Source organism: Papaver somniferum, chromosome 3 (assembly GCF_003573695.1).
Source record: "Papaver somniferum cultivar HN1 chromosome 3, ASM357369v1, whole genome shotgun sequence".
Taxonomy (NCBI): domain Eukaryota; kingdom Viridiplantae; phylum Streptophyta; class Magnoliopsida; order Ranunculales; family Papaveraceae; genus Papaver; species Papaver somniferum.
This window is the reverse complement of record NC_039360.1, coordinates 26,244,374-26,267,524: the sequence shown is the minus strand read 5'-3', so window position 1 is coordinate 26,267,524 and position 23,151 is coordinate 26,244,374. Positions and strand designations below refer to the sequence as shown.

General features: G+C 36.4%; 3 protein-coding genes across 11 annotated transcripts; 2 read left to right on the top strand and 1 right to left on the bottom strand.

Moving 5' to 3' along the window:
• Positions 1-9,584: 9,584 nt before the first annotated feature.
• Positions 9,585-12,534, top strand: LOC113361052 (B3 domain-containing protein Os11g0197600-like). The gene is made up of 4 exons (XM_026604433.1): positions 9,585-10,320; positions 11,147-11,648; positions 11,763-11,917; positions 12,137-12,534. Exons 1-4 carry the CDS (start codon positions 10,210-10,212, stop codon positions 12,413-12,415), a joined length of 1,047 nt encoding a protein of 348 aa, XP_026460218.1. The 5' UTR covers positions 9,585-10,209; the 3' UTR covers positions 12,416-12,534.
• A 315-nt stretch (positions 12,535-12,849) lies between these two features.
• Positions 12,850-17,264, bottom strand: LOC113355634 (protease Do-like 9). The gene is made up of 9 exons (XM_026598553.1): positions 16,507-17,264; positions 15,942-16,141; positions 15,662-15,842; positions 15,341-15,532; positions 14,495-14,727; positions 13,602-13,703; positions 13,468-13,518; positions 13,270-13,374; positions 12,850-13,120 (listed from the first exon to the last, which is right to left on the bottom strand). The coding sequence occupies exons 1-9, from the start codon at positions 17,048-17,050 to the stop codon at positions 13,022-13,024; spliced, it is 1,707 nt and encodes a 568-aa protein (XP_026454338.1). The 5' UTR covers positions 17,051-17,264; the 3' UTR covers positions 12,850-13,021.
• A 1,528-nt stretch (positions 17,265-18,792) lies between these two features.
• Positions 18,793-22,945, top strand: LOC113355633. 9 transcript variants are annotated; one of them, XM_026598547.1, is made up of 6 exons: positions 18,793-18,944; positions 19,166-19,216; positions 21,443-21,749; positions 22,141-22,254; positions 22,342-22,479; positions 22,570-22,945. In XM_026598547.1, exons 3-6 carry the CDS (start codon positions 21,747-21,749, stop codon positions 22,666-22,668), a joined length of 354 nt encoding a protein of 117 aa, XP_026454332.1. In that variant the 5' UTR covers positions 18,793-18,944; positions 19,166-19,216; positions 21,443-21,746; the 3' UTR covers positions 22,669-22,945. The 9 variants fall into 9 exon arrangements, with proteins under 9 accessions (XP_026454332.1, XP_026454329.1, XP_026454337.1 ...); XM_026598552.1 differs by having other exon boundaries at positions 18,794-18,944; positions 22,354-22,443; XM_026598549.1 differs by having other exon boundaries at positions 18,794-18,944; positions 22,354-22,479.
• The last annotated feature ends 206 nt before the right edge of the window (positions 22,946-23,151 follow it).

Sequence of the window (23,151 nt, the reverse complement as noted above, 5' to 3'; positions counted from 1 at the left end):
CCATATGACCCGAGCCTGATTCTTAGTAACATCCATACTAGTCACATCCCATGATCCTTAATCTCTTTCAGAATACGATAAATACAAGCTCATGCAACTAAACTCATTCTCAGAGCTCATGAGCTTGTCTAAAGGGATCCACAAAGAGGAATTCAGTGTCTTCTTCCCTCTCATGGTTGGCCACACCAGGTTGGTTTTCAGTTTCAACTCACCTTTTGTCACACACATGATCCATGATAGTGTCTTATGTTATCTCGTAACCCATATATGACACGGACTAGTCACAATGCCCAAATAGGGAATACTCGACTACAAAGGGTATCGGTACCCTGACAACTCATCATACACGAAGGCCGACTAAATCACACATAGGGGGATAACTTTAGGATTTTGGTTTGGCGGTCCAAGACACACGCCAGGAATATTAAACTATATTTCTCACCGCTAAAGAGAGTTGGTCGATGAGGTTACATGAGTCAATGGATGAACTCGACTCATTCTTAGTTATTCTTGTGATCACAGGTGTGAGGCTTATCACACCCTTCATCCTTATCCCACTGACTTGAGATTAAAGATTCCATCTATAATTAACAGATCATCAATCAACTATGCGGAACACACCTTTTAGAGCATTCTGCTTCAACCAAAAATTACTTGGATCTCTCTACTTTCTGTTTTCCTCCCTGAGAACAACCTTGATTCACGGTGGTTGAAGCAGTCTTTGAATGGCCATAAGATTGGTTTAGGTAAAGGTTGTTTGTGCTTAACCTCTTACAACTCATACTCAAAATATAAAAATCTCACTTCCATTCCCTTCCAATTTTTAGATACCTACATGCATTTATCGATTTGGACGACCTAACGCTTGCACAATGAGCACCAATAGAAGCATAATATAGTCTTGGATTTATGATACAAATACTTCGCAACTTCAGTTACAGAACTAAGTATCCAATAATTACAAGGAAAAAAAATCGCTTACAAAATATTTTAAGATGTAACCTAAAATTTAGTTTAAAGTTCTTGAAATAATAATAAAAAATGAAAAAAAGATTCCTGAAATAGTATTTGCTTATTTGTTGTGACCGGCAGGGAAGTATTTTCTCATCACGTAGAAGTCCATTCTTTGGTCGATCAATTATGACAATAGTCTTCTGAAATTATGCAGTTTCTTATAGTCATGTGATCTCAGATAGTTTCCCTTGAAACGATATTGTGGAGGGCTAAGTAATAAAATAAGCTGAAGTAAAATATAGTTACCTTATTCAATAATACTCGAAAATGCCTTTTAAAATTGAATATGGTGATTAGGGCCAACTTTCTTTCTTTTTTTCCTCATAACATGATTGAAAAAAAAAAAAACAAATAACCTGACCATATTAGAATAAGAAATGCCCTAAATGTCAGCTATAAAATTATTAATAATGTCTTCCGGTGGAAAATTAAATCAAACTCTTTCTAACTGCCTTTCAAACGCTTTCTGAGTGCTCTTTAGTCACTAGAGAAAGAAACTAATCAAAATCTTAAAACCTATATTTTTTTTACAAGAGATCAGTAATTACGTGAATTGCTAAAACAAGCCTAGTGAAAATTAAAATCAATTTTTACTAGGCTAAAACAAGCGGATTATAAAAATTCGTCTAGGTTAAAATGAAGTACACACTGTTTTTCACTTTGAAGATTAAGATTTATAATTGACCACGCCAACCTAATGACTTAGTCGACCATGATTTCTCGTTGAAATACGATATATAATTATTTTACTGAAAATCTAATTAGTTGGAAAACAAAAAAGATAAATTAATGGTTAATTGGAATCAGTTAAAATAAATATTACGTAGTTCCTAAAGGCGAGTACCAGGTTGTAGTCATACATCCAACGACTACGATTATTTTGTTTTGTATGGGTTGATAACACCACCCTAATAATGCTAGCTACCTTGAAATGTTGGGAGAAGAAAATGATTAGATTTTGTACCGTGGGAAAGTTTAAATCACAAAGCATAACTAAGTCACTTGGACATAGTTGAGGCAGCCCCAAAATAAATTCCACCCGCCACAAATATAAAGAACGATTTCTTGAGCACCAATGTTTATTTGGGGACCATGGTTTTATTTTGGGTAAAGACATTAGAAGTAAATCTAGGTCACCCTATATCTAGATATTTATATTAATACCTAAACTACCCTCATAATTAATTTTAGGTTATGATTAGTGAAATGATTTAGTTAAAAATAATTAGTGAGATTAAATTAAAAGATGGGTTTTTTATTAGATGAGTAGAATTATTGAGAGAGTAAAGTTAGAGAAGATGAAGGAGAAAAACATGGAAAATATTTTTTTTTTCAATTCACTAAGTTTGAGTATTCAAGTGATGAAAACTGATCTGATTCTTCATCTCCATCCTCTCCTAGAGTATTTGTTAATCTTCACAATGATCCGGATATGAGTTATTTCTTAGATGGTGATTATATTCTTCCCCAAACTCAATCTCAAGATGAATATGATGGATTTTATCAACCAAAACCGGAGGAAGAGTATTTGGGTGTCCAGATGCTCAAAAACTTAGATAATGTATGATGAATTGGTCAAAACTTTCCTAAAAATGTAAATTTTTCAACTGTATTTGGGACGGTTCGGTTACCTTATGTGAAGAACATGTAACCGAACTCTTCTGAAGGTGTACTTCGGTTCCATCGTGTGAAGGACAGGTAGCCGAACTCATCTGAAAGTGCAGTTCGGTTACTTGGTCCAAACACGCAGGTTACCGAACTCTCTGTTAATGGAAGTTTCTAGAATTACCAGTGTTATGTTCGGTTGGTTCGTAACAAATTAACAAACCGAACTTTACGTAAAAGTTAGATCTAACTTAGTGTACAAAGTTCGGTTGGTTCGCAACCAATTAACCAATAACTAACCGAACTAATGTACAAATAAGAGTTAACTTAGTGTACAAAGTTTGGTTGTTTCGCAAACTGCAAGTTTACGAACTAGCTAACTGAACTTTACATAATATAAGAGTATACTAAATGTATTAAGTTCGGTTGTTTCGAAAACTCGAAACAACAGCATAAACAACCCAACTTAACAAACAAAAAATAATTTGAATTTCCAGTGTTCTATTCGGTTACCTAGATATATAAAATAGGAAGTAGCCGAACTTTCTGTTCGGTTACATGTCAACTTTGCTTTAGGAACCGAACCTTGAGTTCGATTATTGCGATAAAATTTACATGTAACCGAACTCTAATGTAATTCCAATTTATGTTGTTACATTTCTTATAGATGGAATGCCAACCTATACCAATGTATGATCAACCTTCTCCGGTTGATATGTTGTTCGAAGATACATCTCATCACTATGCTAATGAGTTGGTATTTGACTTACCTATTGATGTGAAGAATTGGGCTAGAGAACATGCTAAGAGAGTCAAGTGCATCTCAGTTTTGAATGGAAAATAAAGTCAAACTCGTTTTGAAATGGTCTGTGAGAAAAGTGGAGATCCCAATGTTAGTCACAAGAGGAATGGTTATGAGTATAAAGGAAAGACGACGAGGAAGAACACAACATGCTCAAAGAAAATTAAATGCCCGTTCAAGCTAGTATTTCACAAGAGAAAATTAACGAAGAAATGGTTTCTAGCTATGGATAAGGTGGTAGGTCGTCATAACCACCCTCGTCCGGAAGATCTTGAAGGACATGCAATGGCCGCAAGGCTCACTCCTCAAAAATGAAAAAAATTGCTAAGTATAGGAAAATGAGTATTCCACATTCCTTTATGCTTCGCTTATTATAGGAAAATGAGTATTCCACCATTTACAATGAAATTGAGACAATTAAAAGGAATGAATCAAAGGATAGACAAGTAATGTAACAATTGTTTTTTTTTTTGATCAAGAGAAAGGCTACGCTGTTCAAAAGAAGGTAGGTCTGGAAGAATAAATAACTCATCTCTTCATTGCTCATCCGAAGAGTGTTCAATTGGCTCAATTCTTCCATGAAGTTCTTATAATGGATTGCACTTACAAGACAAACAAACACGAGATGCCATTGTTGAACGTTGAAAAAGCGGGGGTCTAACAACACCACCCAATATTTCTCTTAGCAATCTATATGGACTAACTCCAATATACTTTGCTAGAATTTCAACTAGACAGTCAGACTCAATCTAGATTAAAGTATATCAAGGAGTTAATATCTCTCTTTTATTTTGATTTACTCAAGCTAATAGAAATCAGCGCGTTTTTAATCAAACACAAGGAATAAATTGGATGGTACCAAAGACCAATATCCAAGGATCACCCAATGAAAATCAACAACCAAAGGTTAGATATTCTAATTGATGATCTACAACGCACAACCTGTATTATTTCAATTATAAAGATAAAAAAATATAATGCGGAAATTAAAATAACACAGACACCAGAAATTTTGTTAACGAGGAAACGCAAATGCATAAAAACCCCGGGACCTAGTCCAGATTGAACACACATTGTATTAAGCTGCTACAGACACTAGCCTACTCCAAGATAACTTCGGACTGGACTGTAATTGAACCCCAATCAGTATCCCACTGATCCAAGGTACAGTTGTACTCCCTACGCCTCTGATCCTAGCAGGATACTGCGCACTTGATTCCCTTAGATGATCTCACCCACAACTAAGAGTTGCTACAACCCAAAGTCGAAGACTTGACAATAAACAAATATGTATCACACAGACAAGTCTATCAAAGGATCAATCTGTCTCCCATAGATAAACCCTAAAAGGTTTTGTTTCGTCTTTTGATAATAATCAAGGTGAACAGGAACCAATTGATAATCCGGTCTTATATTCCCGAAGAACAGCCTAGAGTTATCAATCACCTCACAACAATCTTAATCGTATGATAGCGAAATAAGATGTTGCGGAATCACAAACAATGAGACGAAGATGTTTGTGATTACTTTTTATATCTTGCCTATCGGAGATATCAATATCAAGCCAATCAATCTGATTGTACTCGTATGATAGCAGATGCAAGATCAGATCACACAACTATGATAAAAGTAGTATCAGTCTGGCTTCACAATCCAATGAAGTCTTTAAGTCGTTAGCCTGGTTTTAGAAGAAGAAAACCAAAGGTTAAAGGAGAACCGACTCTAGTACGCAAACTAGTATCACACATGAGGTGTGGGGATTAGTTTTGCACAGATACTAGAGTTCCCCTTATATAGCCTTTCAAATCAGGGTTTGCAATTAAGTTACCTTGGTAACAAAGCAATCAATATCCACCGTTAATGAAAACCTGATTTAGATTCAAGCTAATATTTCTCAATCATTAGATCGAAAACTTAGCTTGTTACACACACTTGACAATGCACGCTTCTAGGTTTGTTAACCATACCCAAACGTATGCACTTGTTAGTTCTACTATAGTTAACCAAAAGGTTAGTCATATGAGCATTTCATATCAACCACGTTCTTCTTCACTATAACTAGTTCAAATGACTTCAAATGAACTAGTTAGAGAGTTGTTCAGTTGCAAGGAAATCTCATGTACTACACAAGACACAATTGAAGCAAAGATGATTTGGTTCACCCGAATCGGTTAATGAACTTTTATAGCCACGGTTTGCAAACTGCATTCCTTAGTCTTTTTTAAGTTTAAGTTCAGAAATCATCTTCAGATATATAACCTTCTCAAGTTCGCAAACTAGGTTCGCGGACTTAAGTTACCGGGCAGAGTTTACAAACTCCAGCAGAAATTCTCGGGTATGAGAACTTCGCCGGTTCGCGGACTGGGTTCACGGACTTAGTTTCACGCAAGTAGTTTGTCAACTTCAGCAGAAATTCTCGAGTTTGAGAACTTCGGCAGTTCGCGGACTTGGCACACGCCATTCTTCCGGTTCCCTTGATCAAAAAAGTTCGCAAACTTTGGTTCAAGGAATAAGACTTATACATAAATGTGTTTACACAACAATGCTTGTGTCCACTATTGGTTATGTAATCTAAACTCTCATTTCAATCATTGAAATATTCTTAGAGGACGTTATATAGTTGTTACACCATTTCTCGTCAAAGCAATTTTCAAGATGATTGAAACATATCATGACTTTCGTCACATGGTAAAGATAAACTTGCTTAAAGCGAAAAAATTTCCAACTCATATTTCGAGATATAGATAGGCGAGGTATGCTCGGCTCGAAATACCAAATGTGTATAATCAAAGTCTATATATATAGCATACGACTTCTTGTCTCAAATAGTAGGAAATAGAGTAGATAGACTTTTGAGTGATAGATAAGTTCAAGTCTTCACATACCTTTTTGTCGAGAAGTTCCACCGGTTCCTTGAGTAGTTATTCTACTTGTATGATGAATCGCCATGAAGTCCTTGCGCTCAACTACACTTTCTATCCTAGTCCGAGACTTAGCTATAATAGACTAGAAATCAAGACTTATAGTTTTGATCACTAACATTGACAAACATGCTTGAGATAGCAACGCATGCGAGTTCGACCGAGCAATGCTCTAACAAACATTGTTGGTCGTACGTCGACGAAGTCACCGTTTACCGTTGCTTTTTGTTTTCTAAAGGAAGAGCAAGAAACAAGTTACACTTGGGTGCTACAACAAGTGAAGGCGATCTACCGAGATGATGATATCCCCGGGGTTATCGTGACGGACAATGAAGTAGCATTGATGAACGCAATAGAGAAAGTCTTCCTATTGGAACATAATATGCTTTGTACATTTCATATATGGTGCAATGTGATGAATAGGTGCAAGCCACAACTTTTTCCACCTAAGACGAAAGGATTGGAAGAGGTTAGTAAGCTACAGGAAGATGAACAAGCGGATGAAAAAGAGGCATTCGATAAACAATACACCATAAATCACGCTAAATGGGTTTCCTTCTCGGGGGAATGGGAGGCATTTACTTGGTCTCTCACCGAAGAAGAGTACTATCTAAATCTTGCAGAATTTACTGAACATTGCTCTAGCCCCGAATATCCCGAGGATATTGTAACGTATGTGGTGGAGCAATGGTTGGACCATAAACACTTTGGGAATCAAGCGACAAGTTTGGTAGAATCGGTTCACCACCGGTTGAAGAAAAATCTCTTTGGATGTGTCAATAATTTTGTGGTTGTGTTTAACGCATTGGAGAGTTGCTTCAACCGCGAGATTGAGAGAATTAAAGAGAAGTTTCAAAAAAGCCGCATCATGAAGTACAAAAAGATTGTAAACAAAGGTGGTAACATCAAGAAAATGGAGGACCTTCGGTTTTTCAAGGGACTCCACTATAATGTTTCACATGCTTGCATGAAGTACAAAAAGATCGCAGCCATCTCGAATACTTTTTCCCATAATTGGTAGGGATGTGATTCTAAAACAATCATCCGGAGTTATTGCCATCTCGCCAAATGGTAGATGAAAGGTATCCGTCTCTGGATAAGCCCTCTCGGCAAATGCAGAAACAGTGACAGCATCAAATTTTTGGTGCGCATGTTGTATCCCGTTCCATAGTATACAATCAAATTCCGCCAACCGGACCTCATCACACTCATTCTCTATATTCCATATCTTGTTCTTTTGACATTTCAAGACACGAACAACATTATTATGATCCTACAAAAACAACATCATATCTTATATACTAATATATATATAAAAATATATGTAAAAATATAATAAAATGGCTGAAAAAACTTGATGGTTAAAATTAAATACCTTTATCGTGAAGATCTTGGCAGCCCATGAGTTTTTGTAGCCAAGAAATACCTCCCCACCATCTCTTGGAGCACCATAAGTTGGGTTCTATGGCAAACACAAAGTGGCTTTAGGAATGTATTCATATCTAGCAGAAGGCTTTTTTAGGCGTCTTTTTAGGGTTTTTTTGAACAATTTCTGCTTGTTCTTCTTCCTCTTCATCCGAGTCCTCCTCCGATTCGTCATCTTCATTATCTCCATCCTTATCTATATCTTCCCTATCTTCTTCACCGTTATCATTGTCATCCTCATTTCCTCCTTCTTCTTCAATCGGTTCCTCTCCTCCACCTTGATTATGTTCTTGATTGCCCATCTCTTCCACAATATCTTTATTAATTTGATTGATTACATTTTCAACATTATCTCTATTGACATCATCTTGGATGACAACACCCGGTAATGAACCACCTCCATACCTAGCATTTTTGGTTCCACGCTTACCGATACCACAGTGTACTTTCCCTCGAGGCGTGGGAGTTCTCAGATCTTCCAGTAAAGGTTGGTTTGATTTTTTGCCTTTCCGACTAATCAAAAAAAAAAAGATATTAGCTTAACCGATAAATGATTGATTTCAAGAGTGTTCAATTGGCTCAGCGTAAGGTTTGGTTAGTAGGAAAAATTCACGAAAAATAGGCCAATTCTAAAAAAAAGTTGTGTTCCAGGGTAGAGTTTGGTTAGTCCAGTTTTTTTGCGAACATACTGAACTCCACATATATGTGTAATTAGGAAAGAGTTCAGTTTGTTAAGGTTTTTTGCGAACACACCGAACATATTGGGTAGAGTTCGGTTATAAGAGAACTCAACATAGTGGGAAAAATAGTAAAGTTCAGTTACATGGAAAATTTGGTTTTTTTTTTTGTATTATGGGTAGAGTTCGGTTAAATTCCAGTTTTTCAAATGTATGCGAAACAACCGAACATAGTGGAAGAAGTTCGGTTATATGGATACTCAACATACTGGGAAAAATAAAACAGTTCGGTTACATGGAAAAAAAAAATTGGTAATAAGGGTAGAGTTCGGTTACATGGCAGTTTCAACATTTTTTGCCAAATAACCGAACTCACAGTTCGGTAACCTAGTTTTAAATCCTATAGAACCGAACTGTTCTTCGTGTTCTTCATATCAGGGAGTTCGGTTAAGAAACTAGGGAAAAAAAAAACGCGTTCTAACCGAACTCAGCACTGTAACTTCCATATGAACCCTATTTTGATGATTTCTATTCAATTGAACCGATGAAAATCAAATTAAAAGTAATGGGTTTGTCGGGAAATACCTGCGGATCGGTCCCATGGCAGACTCAGGGTTATTCTTGAGACTGTTACGCCGAATCAGTTGTTCACCTTCCGGTTCAAGTTCTTCCTCAATTTCATTTACTTGATTAGCTAGATGTCCTAATGGTGGACTTGTTCCTGGGAGTCTTTTGGTTTGCTTTCGAAGAACCATTATATACTTGATTGATTAATCGACGATGAAAATTTTATGAATGGACGATTAATCGATGAAGACGAGTTTGAAATGAAGAAGAAGAGAAAAAGAGGAGAAAATAGTTTTGCGACAGATTTTTTTTTTAGGTTTCACGATTTAAGATAAGGTTAGTATTAGGGTTAATGTTAATTAGGTTAAGGGCAAATTAGTAAACTCACTATGCAGGGCTAGTGTTAGGATATACCTTATCATTATAGGGTAGATGGCCTTATAAAACAATGGTCCCAAAAAAAGACGTCCCAAAAAATCGTTCAATATAAAAGCGTTCGTCTTCTCCTGCTGCTAGGCCTAAGCCGCCAATGGGCCAACGGCTGGCTCCCCATGGTGTTGCATAGCCGTTGATAGATGGGACAAAAAAAGAAAATCCCAGGCATCTCTAGACGTATTTCCGCGGAAAAACATGTGGTACGGTACCAGGGTAGTTGGGGGTTGATTTGAGAGTGAGAATGATGTTTCCAATTTTGTTCAATGGTGGGTATGAGTGTATGATCCGTGAATTGGGTTGCAGAGATACAGCCAGCCATTATAGTGTATGGAATTCGAAGTGTTTCACTGAGTACATCAAGTATTTGATAAATGCTTCCAGAGAAGAAGACGTGCACCATAATGAACCTGGGTTTGCCATTAAGTCATCAATTATCCTTCTTTACTGTTGTCTTTACTTCGACTCTGAAAAGCAAAGCAAAGTCATTCAATTCCATTCAGTTTGATAGAAATTCAATTAGTATTTGGGAGAAATGTAAGGTTTTGGTGGTTGGGTTTTTCAGATTTTTTAATGAAGCCCCAGTGCCCGTACTTCCCTTGAGGAGTTATGATTGGTTTTCTCCTGCAGTTTTTATTATTTTCTCCACAGAAAACAAAATGGGGAGTACATAGAGCAAAGAAAGAAACCCATTTTTTGTTTTGTTTTGAAAGGGAAGCAATGGTGGAGAGTTTTTCATAGTGATTTTGTGTAATCAACTGCAAGGATGGTGAAGAAGACAAGAAAAACACTGACTTCTAAGTCATCTTCATTAGTAACTAAAAGAGTTCCTGAGTTCTTCAAGATCTTTTTATCCCCTGAAAGCTTCTACAAAATGGTAAGCATCATATCTTTTCTTTTGTTTAAGAAACTGTGGAAAGATTTTTTTTCCTTAGTTACTAGACAATGTTTTCTACACTAATGTTTTTGATACTTTGTTTTGTGTTATATATATATATATATCATTTACTTGTTCCCTCAAGCAAATATATATATATATATATATTTGTTTTGTGTTATAACTCATCGTGGTCTCTAATTGTTATTGCTGAAAAATTCTGTATATTTTTCGATAACTAAAGGGAGTGAATGAGCTTGGTTTATAGAGTAGGAGTACTTCAGGTTGTAGTTTGTTTGTTTTTTTGGTCATTGGGTGAATTAATTTTATTACATGAAAGTTAAGTTGGATGGAGCTTTTTTTTAACACAATTAGATAGCAGTGACTTCTTCTCCAGATATACTCTGCTATCTTCGAATAGAGAAAAGCCTATAGCCCCCTTACTAATCCTTAGATACATATCTCTTAAATGACAGAAAGAATCTCAGTTTATGAGTTAAGTTTTAGAACTCATCTTTGTCTCTAATTGTTACTGCTGAAAAGTGCTGTCTATTCTTTTTCATAATGAAAGGTAGTGAATGAGATTGGTTTGTTATATGAATCAAACAATGCTTTTTGTTTAAAGGGTATGTCAGATTACAGTGTATGGGTACTTCAGATTGTAGTTTGTTTGTTTGAGGTTATTGGTGAATTAGTTTACTGCGTGGAATTTCAATTTGCTGGAGCTTTTGAATACAGTTAGATAGTAGTGACTTCTTTTAAGGTTGATGTATGAATCTTAGTCACGGTACTTCTTTAATGTGGCAAATGCGATTTGTTTTTGCAGAAAGTCCCGATAGAGTTCTTGGAACAATTAACTAGTGAAATTCCTGGATCATTTTATTTACGCGGTCCAAGTGGAAAAGTTTGGAGAGTCCGCTTGCTAGAGATGGGTGACGGCTATTACTTTAAAGATGGATGGGAAGACTTTGTGATTGATAACTTCATGAGCAATAAAGATTTTTGTGCTTTTAAATATGTTAGCGAGAATTGTTTACAAGTGCAAATATTTGAGCGAAATGGATGTGAAAAAGAATCTGCATTTGAAGCCAATTGCAGTCAAGCATGTACAACTAATTTTTCTGCAAGACACAAGGTGAAAAAGGCAGTGAAGAATCAAGGTAAGTTTCCAATATTTAAAGGTCGGGCATCTACAATGAATCCTTCTGCAAGATGCTGGGGAGAAAAGGCAGTGAAGAATCAAGGGAAGTTTCCAATAATTAAAGGTCGAGCATCTACAATGAATCGTTCTGCAAGATGCTGGGGGAAAAAGGCAGTGAAGAATCAAGGTAATTCCACAACATTTTAGTGTCGTTACTTTTTTCTAGTTTTTCATCTTCTTTCCTTCTCCATGGTTGATATATCAATTGCTGTTATCATATGACTGAATCTGTTTGTTATAGGTGAAAGACTAGGAGGACCTTTTATATCACAAAGACGTGACATCACAGTGAAAGAAGAAAATATGGCATTGAACGCAGCACTTCGGTTTGTCTCTAAAAAGCCCTATGCAATGATCACTATGCGGAAATCCCATGTTTATACTGGTTTCTGTTTGGTGAGTTTCCGGTTTCTCCACGTGTGTTATCTTTTTTATCAGCAAAAGTTTGTTGCATAGAAGAATAAACAATAAGCTTAGCACCCTCCGTGACCTCCCTGTTTACGATCCATGCAAGTCCAAAAGCCTCTGCAAGAAGTATTGCCAAATGAGCATAGCCTCTGCAAGAAGTATTCTTGTCCGGTTTTCATCTTACTGTCAATTTGTTCGTTGACGCAGCCATTGCCACGCTCATTCTGGAAGGCGCATCTTCCTGACTGCAGTCAACAAATGACTTTGAGGGATCCTCGTGGAAAAACGTGGAGTGTCAGGCTTTACGTGAACCAAATTCACCAGGTTGGACAACTTACTGAAGGGTGGCGTAAGATTTCCTTCACAAACAACATTGAAGCTAGCGACGTATGCATCTTCGAACTCGTAAAACCAAACGAGTTCAAGTTGCATATTTTCAGGGTTATAGAAGAGACCGTACCATTGAGAAGGCTGCGTGATATGTGAACTTAAAGTTACAGTAAGTTATTACAGCACGTATAATATTCTGCTTCCAATGCATTTTCTATATGATCTAGCTTTAGTATTTCTGAAAAATTAGGTTTCTTTTGGTTGTTTTAGTAGGATGATGGATGACTGTAATATTGTTCTCCAGATTGTGGACCTCTGAAACTTCGTTTATGACTTTATAGTATGATATTCCTGTTATTCTAATAATATTGCTCTTTTGGTTTCAGTACTCTCAATACCATAACAATGAGTACTATTCTGATACTCCTATAAGAAGCATCAGAATCGCTTATTCCAAAGCTGCTTTTCTTTCTCAAGAATCACATTAAATCACCATTTCAGTTTAAAAACCAGAGAGGCTCAAAATACAAGATATTCGTCATCAAGTTATTCTTCTACAATTCAACATAACAAGAAAAGAGAGAATTCTGTGACAGTTTTTTCTTAGATTTAGATTAAGATTAGTCAACTGTATACAACAAAGTAGTTTGCTAAGCACAGAATTCATGATCCCCAGAAAAAAGAAATCGGTTGCAAGATTGAGATGACATCTTCCACCCAATTACTACGCAAGAAAAAGGAAAAGTCACATATCCTACCCTATCATGTCTTGAGATCATCAGACACTGCTGAAGGTATGCAGTTTTTAGTAAGAATATCTTGTGTTGCCGCTTTAGCAGCTTTAGCTTGTAGGACCACTATCTGCAGATGAAAAAAAATTAACTCGTTAGCAATATAAACTTTATACATTCTAGCCTTACTGGAAAGGAGGGAAAGTATGTGTTGTTGTAGTACATACATACATAGAGAGAGAGGGAGAGAGAGAGAGAGGGGTATGGGCATGAACACACCTGTTGGTAGTCTAGTTCAAATTTTAAAAATTCACTGTTGCATTTCTCCACCATTTGCGCCAACTCCTTCAAATTTTTTACAGGTTTACCATTGAAAGCAAGAACCTAAAAGCATGAACTAAAAAGGTTACAGGCTTTCCGAAAGTGATCAGCTACTAAACAACATCACATCAAAGCTAAACTAGTAGAGTTCCTCACCTGTGTATTGACTATCTCCTCATACCCAATATTGATATCAGCCACAAGCACCTGCAAAGATATTCGCCAAATTAAAACAGAGACAGTGATTCAACAGTCCATAAAGCTAGGTTAAAGAAAAGAGAGAAGAAAACCTGAGAGACCACCACGAGCTGTTCATCTTCTGTTTGAGCCATTGCATGCGAAAGTTTTTCCAACAACTTGACTGGTGCGTCGTACTCATAATCCTTCCCGTACTGATAGAATTTTGATAAAAAAGACGGGTTAAGCGAGTTTTGAGGTGTGCCCCCTGTAGGCCATTACTTATCAAAATAAAGTAACATAAGTTTTTACTTAACGCGGGCTTAGCTTCTTAGGGCTTCCTTAACAGAGTAAGGGTGTAACTCAAGTATGAAACTAAAAAAGAAGATGCTTGGCCGAAACTAAATCTAATATTTATGAGTACTGGATTGCTACTGAGACTTGACAAGCGGGGGCGCTCTGGTGGAAACAGAACCAGGAGCAACCTTTTCATATCAAGACTACTAATATTACTTGAGCAAGATAAAAGGCTACTAAAACTTGAGCATAATTCTAATGAACGTGACGAAGCAAACCATACCAAAATGTTTTTCCAACTCGAACTGATACTTAAGAACCCAATCTATTGACTGATAAAAAAAAACAACTAGTACTCAATATAAATAATCACCCAAATTCGAGCTCATAAACACCTTTAGAAATATGAAAACAGAGCAACCATGGTGAAGCCCCATAGTCTAGAATGAATTTTAAGCGATTACGGAGCCAAGTGGAAATGAACCTATGGATGAGGATTGAGGACTATGTACACATCCTGAAAATTATCCTCGCTAATCAAATCTTGACAGAAGCAAATCACAGAAAGTTAAGCAAGCATCCAGTGATCCAGATACATGAACCATTAGGTGATACCCTGTGACATATACTTGAGTTTTCTCTTAATCCCATTAAAAGAAAGAAAGAAAGAAACAGTAAGTAATGGATGCGCTGATGTTAATTTGCATACCTCAGAACTAAGATATGGAACCGATACAGTTGTAAAGACGAATCCAGCAATAATGAAATAGGAAGGAGGCTTTCCTTTGATGTGTGCCTGAATTAGCCGTTTGTGAGTTCCAAGCCGTATGTAGAATACAAGAATCTTTGAGTTCCGAAGAACTTTAACTGATGCATTTTCACCAGTATATTTCTGGGAAATAAGGTAACTCAAACCAATACGCTCCCCATGACTGAATGGAACTGAAATACACCAGAAAAAAACAGCGTAACTCAGAAATATATCTATCAAGAGAAAGATAAGGTGTGCTAGTTTTACTTAATAGAGTGATTCCTTAGTTTTAGATAAGAGGTCTTTTTTTGTTTTTTTCAAACAAATTCCCAAATCTCAGTCGGATCATAGCATAAAAAGAAGGAGATGTAAATGAATATAAATCAAGACCATATTGATATGCTGGAAATAAGAAAATTTGATATGCTGAAATTAAGTAAGTCAATTTCAATATAACCAAGAAGATCATAATGGAGATAGAGTAATTTTTTATCCTACCAGCAAAATGTAAACGGATGTCAAGTCAAGAACAAACGAAATGGTATCTTTAGCTTCCTACAATACAACTCTTTGGAATTTAGAGTGTGGTTTCAACAATTATATGAAAAAGAACAAGCAGACCATGCAGTCCAATAAATCAAGCCATCAAGTGGAACAAACCACTGGTTGGCTTCAAAAAGTACTTAACAGAGCAAAACCCGTGTCGCTAAACAGAGGACATGGATCACAACCATATTAACAGCATAAAAAGGCAAAGAAACACATATTGTACAAACGGATATCACAACAACAAGACAGGCTTACCTGTCCCATCGTTAGCAATCTCAACTCCATCGAAACTGAGGATAATATCAGATGGCTTCAGGACCTTGTATGCAGGAGCAGTAGGTTCAATTCTTCTGATGCGAACACCTTTCTGATTGGTATTCATCCCCATAGCCATGCGCAGGTCAGGATTTTCCATCTTCTGCCACTCCACTCCAAGACTTGGAAATCCTACATGTGGAATAAGGTCCAGACTTGCGATAAGTAAATGGAATAAGGTCCAGACTTGCGATAAGTAAACTCAGACACACATCAGAGAAACTACAGCTGACCCAATTTCATTTTGGCACTTAACCCTACCAGTATATTCTCCGTTTTTCTCATAATCTTGAATGAAGTGTGTAATCACAGGTGTTGGTATGACATAGCCAATATTCTCCACATCTTCATGTTTAAGTGACTGAAATGCAATACCCACGCAATTGCCCTCGTCATTAAAAGCCGGACCCCCGGAATTTCCTGAATTAATGGCTGCATCTATCTGCAAAAAGGACCATAAATGAGAGACATCAGAAACTTTTACCCGTAATCCAGCTGGAAAGACATGAATAATATAATAATTGGATGCTATTTCAATGACCTGGAGTCCCAACAGGTCAGTTGACCCGTGTACATAAGGAAAAATCTCAATGCGTGACACAACACCACTCGTCACTGATATTGTATCTCCCCCAATGGGATATCCCACAACAGTAACAGCATCTTGGAGAGCAGGCAAAAATCCAAACTCCACCGGTGATACACCTTGCCAGAACTCATCATCTACAACTGTCAGCATTGCTGCACAATCACAACCCAAAATCATAATGATGACTTCTTTTAGAGCCAATATCTTAGATTGAACAATAAAAAGAGCATAAATTCTTTTCTTAATCACTTAGTGACTTCCTATATAATTCAATAGCACCCGCATTTAGAACTTCCAGGCTACTTATTGGTGAACTTCCTACTCCCCTCCTTGCATCTACAACCCAGATACTAAAGATACACCTAGCTTCACAGAGGCATTTCAACAAATGGTACCCAGTCCATATAATTCCATAATGCAAGCACAAATGCAACTTAGCAATCTGTTACTAAATTCATAAATACAACAGACACGCAAATATCAATATCATTAAAATTTAACAAATCAGACACATTACCTAGATCACATTCATTCCCAATTGCAAGCACAGTAGCTAAATATTTTGTATTTGACCCGCGTTTCTTAAGCTTCACTTGAGTATGATGTTCAACAGAATGGGCATTCGTCAAAACCCTACGCCCAGCAATAATAAACCCGCTACTACTTGAACTATACTGTTTTTTCCTCTGCCATGGTAATGAAAAATTAGGTTCTGTATGTACACAAAATACCTTAACAACTGCATCCATAGACGAAACAAGTTTTGTAACATTAAGTGGTATCAATTCACTAAGTATACCAACACGAACAGATGAGGATGATATGTTATTATTAGGTTTGGGTGAACAAACACCATTGTTTTCATTTCTTCTTAAAACAGGAGTATCAGAATTTTGGCGGGATTTCTTCTTAGGTGGTCTTCCTCTTCCTCTACGAACTAAAGAATCAAGATGTTCTTCTGCGAAAACAGGTTCTTCTGCTTCTTCAGTATCATTGGCAACTTCAACATTGTTAACTGGTGATTCTGGTACTGGATTCTTAGGTTTACGACCTCGTTTCATCTTCTAATGAAATTAGGGTTTCCTTTATTTCGGTTTGGATTTTAATGGCAAGGAGTGCGAATAAGGGAGAGAAAAATCGCTTTTCTGAGAGAGGAAATCATGTTTTCTTTTGTTCTGGTTTTGGTTTTCTGAACCACACTGCAGTGCAGGTACGGTAGAACAAGTGGGCGACGAGTTCAGCTGTAATTAGCCAGGTGGATAAAAAAAAAGTTATTCTTCCGTCAATTCAAACATGAAAGGGCAATTTATGTTGACACCAATTATCCCGGAAACTTTCTCACCCTGAGGGGATCTAGCGGCTTTAAAAAAAAAATTATGGAAAGATTAAAATGTATTAGCTAGCAAATATAGTATAATTAGTTTGTTTTTTTTAAGTAAAAAGAGACATATCATAGAAAGAAACCGTTATACAGGATATTTCGAATGTTGTCCTGTTATCATTGTAGGATATGCCCTGATGTGATCTTCGGACAACAAACTATTTTGGTAACTACCATTAACAGAAATACGATTTTTATCTAAAGCAATATAGACTTATATAAGAAGGCTGGTAATTCTTCTTTCCATGAACTGAAAATTGAAGATTACCTAGTCTCCACCACTAATTTATTCGCCACATAATTGCCAGTTCTATTGATGAATTTATAACCCAAAAAATTGTTACATTATGCCAGCGTCTTTATGGATTCCTTCACTATTTTTTGATTCTTCCAGTCTATCATTGTATCCTTGCCTTCAATGTACCTTACCATTCTTTCACAGTCCCCCTTTATCCAGAAGTTCTCCATACCTTCTTCCCTTTCCCATTTAGCTCCTTGTAGAAGAGCTAACACTTCAGCTTTTTCTGCACTTGAAGCTTGGAGTATTGCAGACTTAGCTCCTCTCCCATCACCTGCATCATTCCATAAAATTAATCCAAAGCCAGCATTCACTTTTTCAGAAATCCACGAAGCATCATAATTAAGTTTAAAACAATGCAAGTCAGGTGATTTCCAAAGAGTATCAGGTCTGAGGAGTACACATTGCTACTTGAGATAGTTTTTTCATCCCTAATAGTCTTGCAACAAAAATTCAGGTGCCTCTGAATTATGATTGAGGTTTGTAACGTAGAATTCTCCTTTTCTTCAAAGATTTTGTTGCATCTCTCTTTCCAAATGTACCAACACTTGGTTGCACAGATTTCAGTTACATTGTTACCTGCTGCCTTCCATAGATCATAATGTTTTTTTGAAAGAGGTAGCCACCACATTATTGGTGGTAACATCCAGATTGTTTTAGCATACCAACAATCAAAAAATAAGTGTTGTAAAGAGTCATTGCCGTTATTACAAAAAACGCAATTGTTATCCACATCCTGCATATATTTGCTAAGAATCTGTGTGACAGGCAAAGCATTATTCAAACATTTCACTAGTCCAAAAGGGGCCATAAATCACGTTTTTAAATGACAAATTAATTACGTGATTAGGGTATAACAAATAAATTATGTCATATAATATAAAAATAGTGGAACCCTTCATTTAACGTTGAAAAACCGTTATTCTCAAATTTGATAAGTTTGTAGGTGTGTGATATTTTACGAACCATTAAATCACAGAACCAATCTGTGGGATATTGTAAGTTTAATACGCCCCCACTGATATTTTGTTACACACCCTAAAAGTGGCTAACCACCGGCTTAGCATAGAAACCGGCTTACTTGCCATGAATTCTAGAGAGCCATATCGGTTCAATTGTAGCAATCCCAAGACCGAAAAAACATAAAACCCCAGAACCAAAAGAGAAGTTATGAGTTTATCTCTTCACCCTGCCGTCTTTTTTTTCCCTCCGGAAACCTAACCCGAGGAGACTCTAACTTAGAAGAAGAAGAAGACACGACGATATTGAGTATTGAGTAAGTTTCAGTACCTTTATCTAGGTTACGCTCAAGTTTCTATCTGGTCCCTGAAAAATTGATTTTGGAGACCAAAAATTTTACATGCAAAGATTTTGATTTGGTATATTGGTTAAGGTAGAAATTGGGAAGCAATAATTTTGATTAGTTTGATACTTTGATTGCATATAAGTGGTTTCTGAATTCACTTCTTCAACCCTTTCCCTCTGTTATTTTGCTAGACAAATCTAAGAGGAGATCGAAGAAAAAGAAGAAGAAAATACCAAATTCAAGTAAGTTTCAAATCCCTTCTCATCTTTCATTCAGTTTTTTTGCTTAAGCTTCTGTCCGATTAATCAAAAAATTGATTTTCGGAGACCAAATGATTATCTAATAAGATCCAAAGATTTTGGTTAATGTAGAAATTGGAAAGGAATGAATTTGTTTAGTTTTATTGCATGAATCTGAAAGGAATGAATTTAAATCTCTATTAAGAATCGAAAATTGCAGAGATTTTGGGTCGATAAATTGGTTTGATTTTTACTGGAGAGTTGGATACCTTGAAAATCTCAAGTCATTCCAATTCCATTTTTCCATTGATTATTAAGTGAGTTTGTTTTCCTGATGTCCTTCTCTTGTTCAAACTTGTTGGTATGAGATGGTCAATTTTTTGAGGTTAGTTTATCAGTGAGTAATCAGTCTGAGGCTACTTACTGATCTTCAGAAGTTAAAATCTGACATGAGAACTGGGGTTCTTGGGATTGTTCCTGTGACACAACCTTTTGGCGAGGAGAGTGGAATCTAGATGAGTACCCCCAAGATGCCCAGCGAGCTCACTAACAGCTTAATTGCATCAACCTGAGGAGACCCTGCACTTGTTCGCGATTAATTCTGTTCCTGACACTCATTGTAGCTTTGTCAGCTCCACCTCCACCCCTGGAGTTTCGAGCAAGAGTCATAAGCCCCTTTTTCCCGCAAGTGTTATGCCTTCTAATCTGTGAGACTTACATAGATTGAGCTTAGGTAAAAAATTATTTTGTATATGTATTCTAGAAGTCCGTGTATTTGAAGTACCAAGCTGAAAGCTTGTTTTGTTAGCATTATAGTGTAACACTGCTCCTCATTTTCTTCTATCTTAGTAATGTAATCATATTGTGTAGTATCCAGTGACACTCTTATCTTGAGTTGTTTGCAAATGTCATCTATCTGAAGTTCTCTTAGAAGTTAGGACCATCCAGCCATTGGGCATCCAAGTTTAGGGATTGGAAATAAACAACATCAGTGAGACTAGTCGGTCTTCCCAACTCAGTATACTACAATGTGAGCCTCTTTTACCAATACATTGCGGGGTGTCCATAAGGTTAACATTCAAAATTGGTCAAATAGTAGTTATCAAAAAGCGTGTCCTCTCTTTATGTTTTCTGAACTTAGATATTTGTTCTAGTGGCTTAAGCATACTAAAGATTTGAAAACTTGTTTCTGTTTGTTTCTTCACTTGAGATATGTGATAATCAGATAATACATATTCGAGTCTTACATTAACTTCACCTAGTAATCCGGATTAGACCATCTTAAAAGTTTCTATTGCCTGGTATGCAAGCACTGCGGTAGATAATTTCCAGGTTCTTAAAGTTGAGCTGGAATGAGATTGAAACATTTAATCGCTATCTTTATTAATCTCATCTGGATTTTTCTTTCTTCCTGCTAATCATCTTGATACTAAGTACTATATCTTAATTTTTTAACTCGTTGACATCTTTAGGTACTTCATTTTTTGAGAACAAGACTTAGATGAATTATGACTGGTTTATAATATTGAGATTAGTTTTGAAACTCCCTTAGCACCTCCTCTAACTTTCCGCGGTGAACAATGTGGGGCAGGAACCATCTGACTGAAGCTTTGTCTGCATTATACTTGTACACCACTCTCTGATTTGGAACATCTTCCTTTTCCCTTTCCCATTTTCACTCGTTTTTCTTGCCAAAAACAACACACGCCTTGGGTACTTTGATCAGGGCTCTTTTGGTGTAAATGCGTGTTGCAACTGGTTTCTTACATATGTCACTAGCTTTACATCATTGCTGAATTGGCTTAGTCATTAAGTGTATACTTTCATGTGTTTCTGAAAAGCCCTTTTTCGCCAGACAATTTAATGATTACTGTATTTGATTAACGTCTGCTTTGATTATTGATCCATGTAGTGGATTAAGTTCATTCTTTTATTATTGGTATGAGGTTCTGTAATAGGTTAAGGATTATAGTTAACTGGGTGAATGAAAACGTTCAATTTCTATCTGTTATTATTTAAATTCATGTAGTTGTCTCCAGTAATTCACTATTCGCTGCTCCTTTAGTTTTATCACTTCGATTTTTAACATGTGTTGCATTGTAAGAGAAGCTGGCTGTGAAGCTTAGCTCCTACTGGTGCTTGTCTGGCTCATGATACACAATTTTTGTAGTATATGTAGTTGCCTTTGGTATGCTCTTGATAGTAAGTTCGCTGCATCTTGTTTGGCAGGCAATCATTGGCGTAAGTTTGTACATACCATGTTTCAAATGTCCATAAAAAATATGTTTCAACAAAAGCAAACAGTGCATGAAGAACTGAAAATCAACAAAAAAAAATGATTGATCAAATATGTTGCAACTGGGCAAGAAAAGAAAAGGAAGTTGCCAACATACAGTAAGAAAGAAGACTTGGAGAAGTTTATATTAGTGTCCCAAAATTTCAGAAAAAATCTGAACAAGCTGCGAAAGAACGGTCACAAGTAAAAGTTCAGTATATAGGTGGTAGGAAAGGTGTCCCTACAAGGTGGATTAAAATGGTAAATTCTTAACACTAATTTGCATTTTAATTTTTAAGGTATTATTCTTATGTTATTTTATTTGTTTCGCTGATTGGATAGCATAAGAAGTTTTTCGTATGCCAAGAGTCCTTGTTTATACTAGTTTCATTGGTTCTTGTTCATTCCGTGCATTATTTACTGAAAGGGTCTCTTATTAGTTATGCATTTGGTTTTTAAAGTGCAATATTAGCTGAAGAAGTTCAACTAGTTAGATTATAAGGCATGTTGTTATAGGATAATTACTTATCTTAGCAGATAATAGAATTTTGAGGCACTTATCTTGTCAGTAAAACTCTTCTTTATTATGTTTCATAGATGTTGTCTTGTGATGCAAAATTTTGCAAGTATTTAATGCATCGTGTTGTCACAGGAAAAGGAAAGCCCCACTGGTGCGATATATAAGCCAGATGTGTTTTTAGAAACACACAGTGTCACCCCAGATGATAATCCCTCATCTTCTAAATCACTGGCAGCTGAAAAACTAGTAAGTTCTCCTGTTTTTAAGGGATACATACGCGGAGTGTGTGCTGGTGTTTTTAAATCTCAGTTTATTGCTTCTGAGTTTATTAAGGCCAAGGTGCAGGAAGAGAAGCACAATCTGCGGAGAGAGAAGCACAAAAACGAAGCTTTGAAAGCAGAGGTTGATGCTGAAAGACAGAAAAACAAGACCACAGTACATTATCAGATCTCTAATAGCTCTTATCAGCATGTGATGTCGAATATCTCTTTAGTAATATATAGTCAGATTATACGATGCTGCTATCATGGTATCTTAAAGTTTGTCTTGTTACATATGCAGGATATCGGGTTTCCTTCGTCGTTCGGTCTTTGTTGTTTGAGGAACTTCAGGAAAAAAGCTGTTGCACTTGCATATGTTCATAGTAAGCTACTGAATTGACCACTATGACTGCATGATTGAGGAAATCTTTGATCCAAGTGGGATGTTGTGCGATAGAGATGAAATATGCTGTACTTTGGGATGTTTCAAGGGGTGAGTTCGTTAAGTGTCCCAAGGCCTATGTGACTTCGGTAGGAGCGTGATGGCAGTGACAATATATCGGTTAATTTTTTAATTCAGTATGTAACTTGGAGTTGGGAGATGTCTTCTAATTTATGTTCGAATATTATATTTTTTTTTTAAAAATAATTAATAAAGTCAATTTGTTTAACGTTTATTTTGTTTTTTTATCTGGGTGAATTTCGGATACACCAAAATAATTCTGAACGGATTTCATATTTCTGAATAGATTTCAAATTCTCAAAATCTGAATCGGAAGCCAAAAAGTGACGGAACTTTTATGTTTGAATAAGATTTTTTTTGCTGAAAATACCTCGAATTATAACGGGTGTGAATCATCATTCTTTTTAATGACATACATCA

Bases quoted from the DNA above. Each gene is read 5' to 3' on its own strand.
- LOC113355634 (XM_026598553.1), bottom strand. From the start codon at position 17,050: ATGAAACGAGGTCGTAAACCTAAGAATCCAGTACCAGAATCACCAGTT. The intron at 13,704-14,494 runs GTATGCAAATTA...AAATTCTATCAG, and splicing joins TTCCATATCTTAGTTCTGAG to TACGGGAAGGATTATGAGTA. The intron at 13,519-13,601 runs GTTTTCTTCTCT...ATATCTTTGCAG, and splicing joins AGCTCGTGGTGGTCTCTCAG to GTGCTTGTGGCTGATATCAA.
- LOC113361052 (XM_026604433.1), top strand. From the start codon at position 10,210: ATGGTGAAGAAGACAAGAAAAACACTGACTTCTAAGTCATCTTCATTA. The intron at 11,649-11,762 runs GTAATTCCACAA...TGTTTGTTATAG, and splicing joins AAAGGCAGTGAAGAATCAAG to GTGAAAGACTAGGAGGACCT. The intron at 11,918-12,136 runs GTGAGTTTCCGG...TCGTTGACGCAG, and splicing joins TTTATACTGGTTTCTGTTTG to CCATTGCCACGCTCATTCTG.
- LOC113355633 (XM_026598544.1), top strand. The intron at 22,480-22,569 runs GTGATGTCGAAT...TTACATATGCAG, and splicing joins CTAATAGCTCTTATCAGCAT to GATATCGGGTTTCCTTCGTC.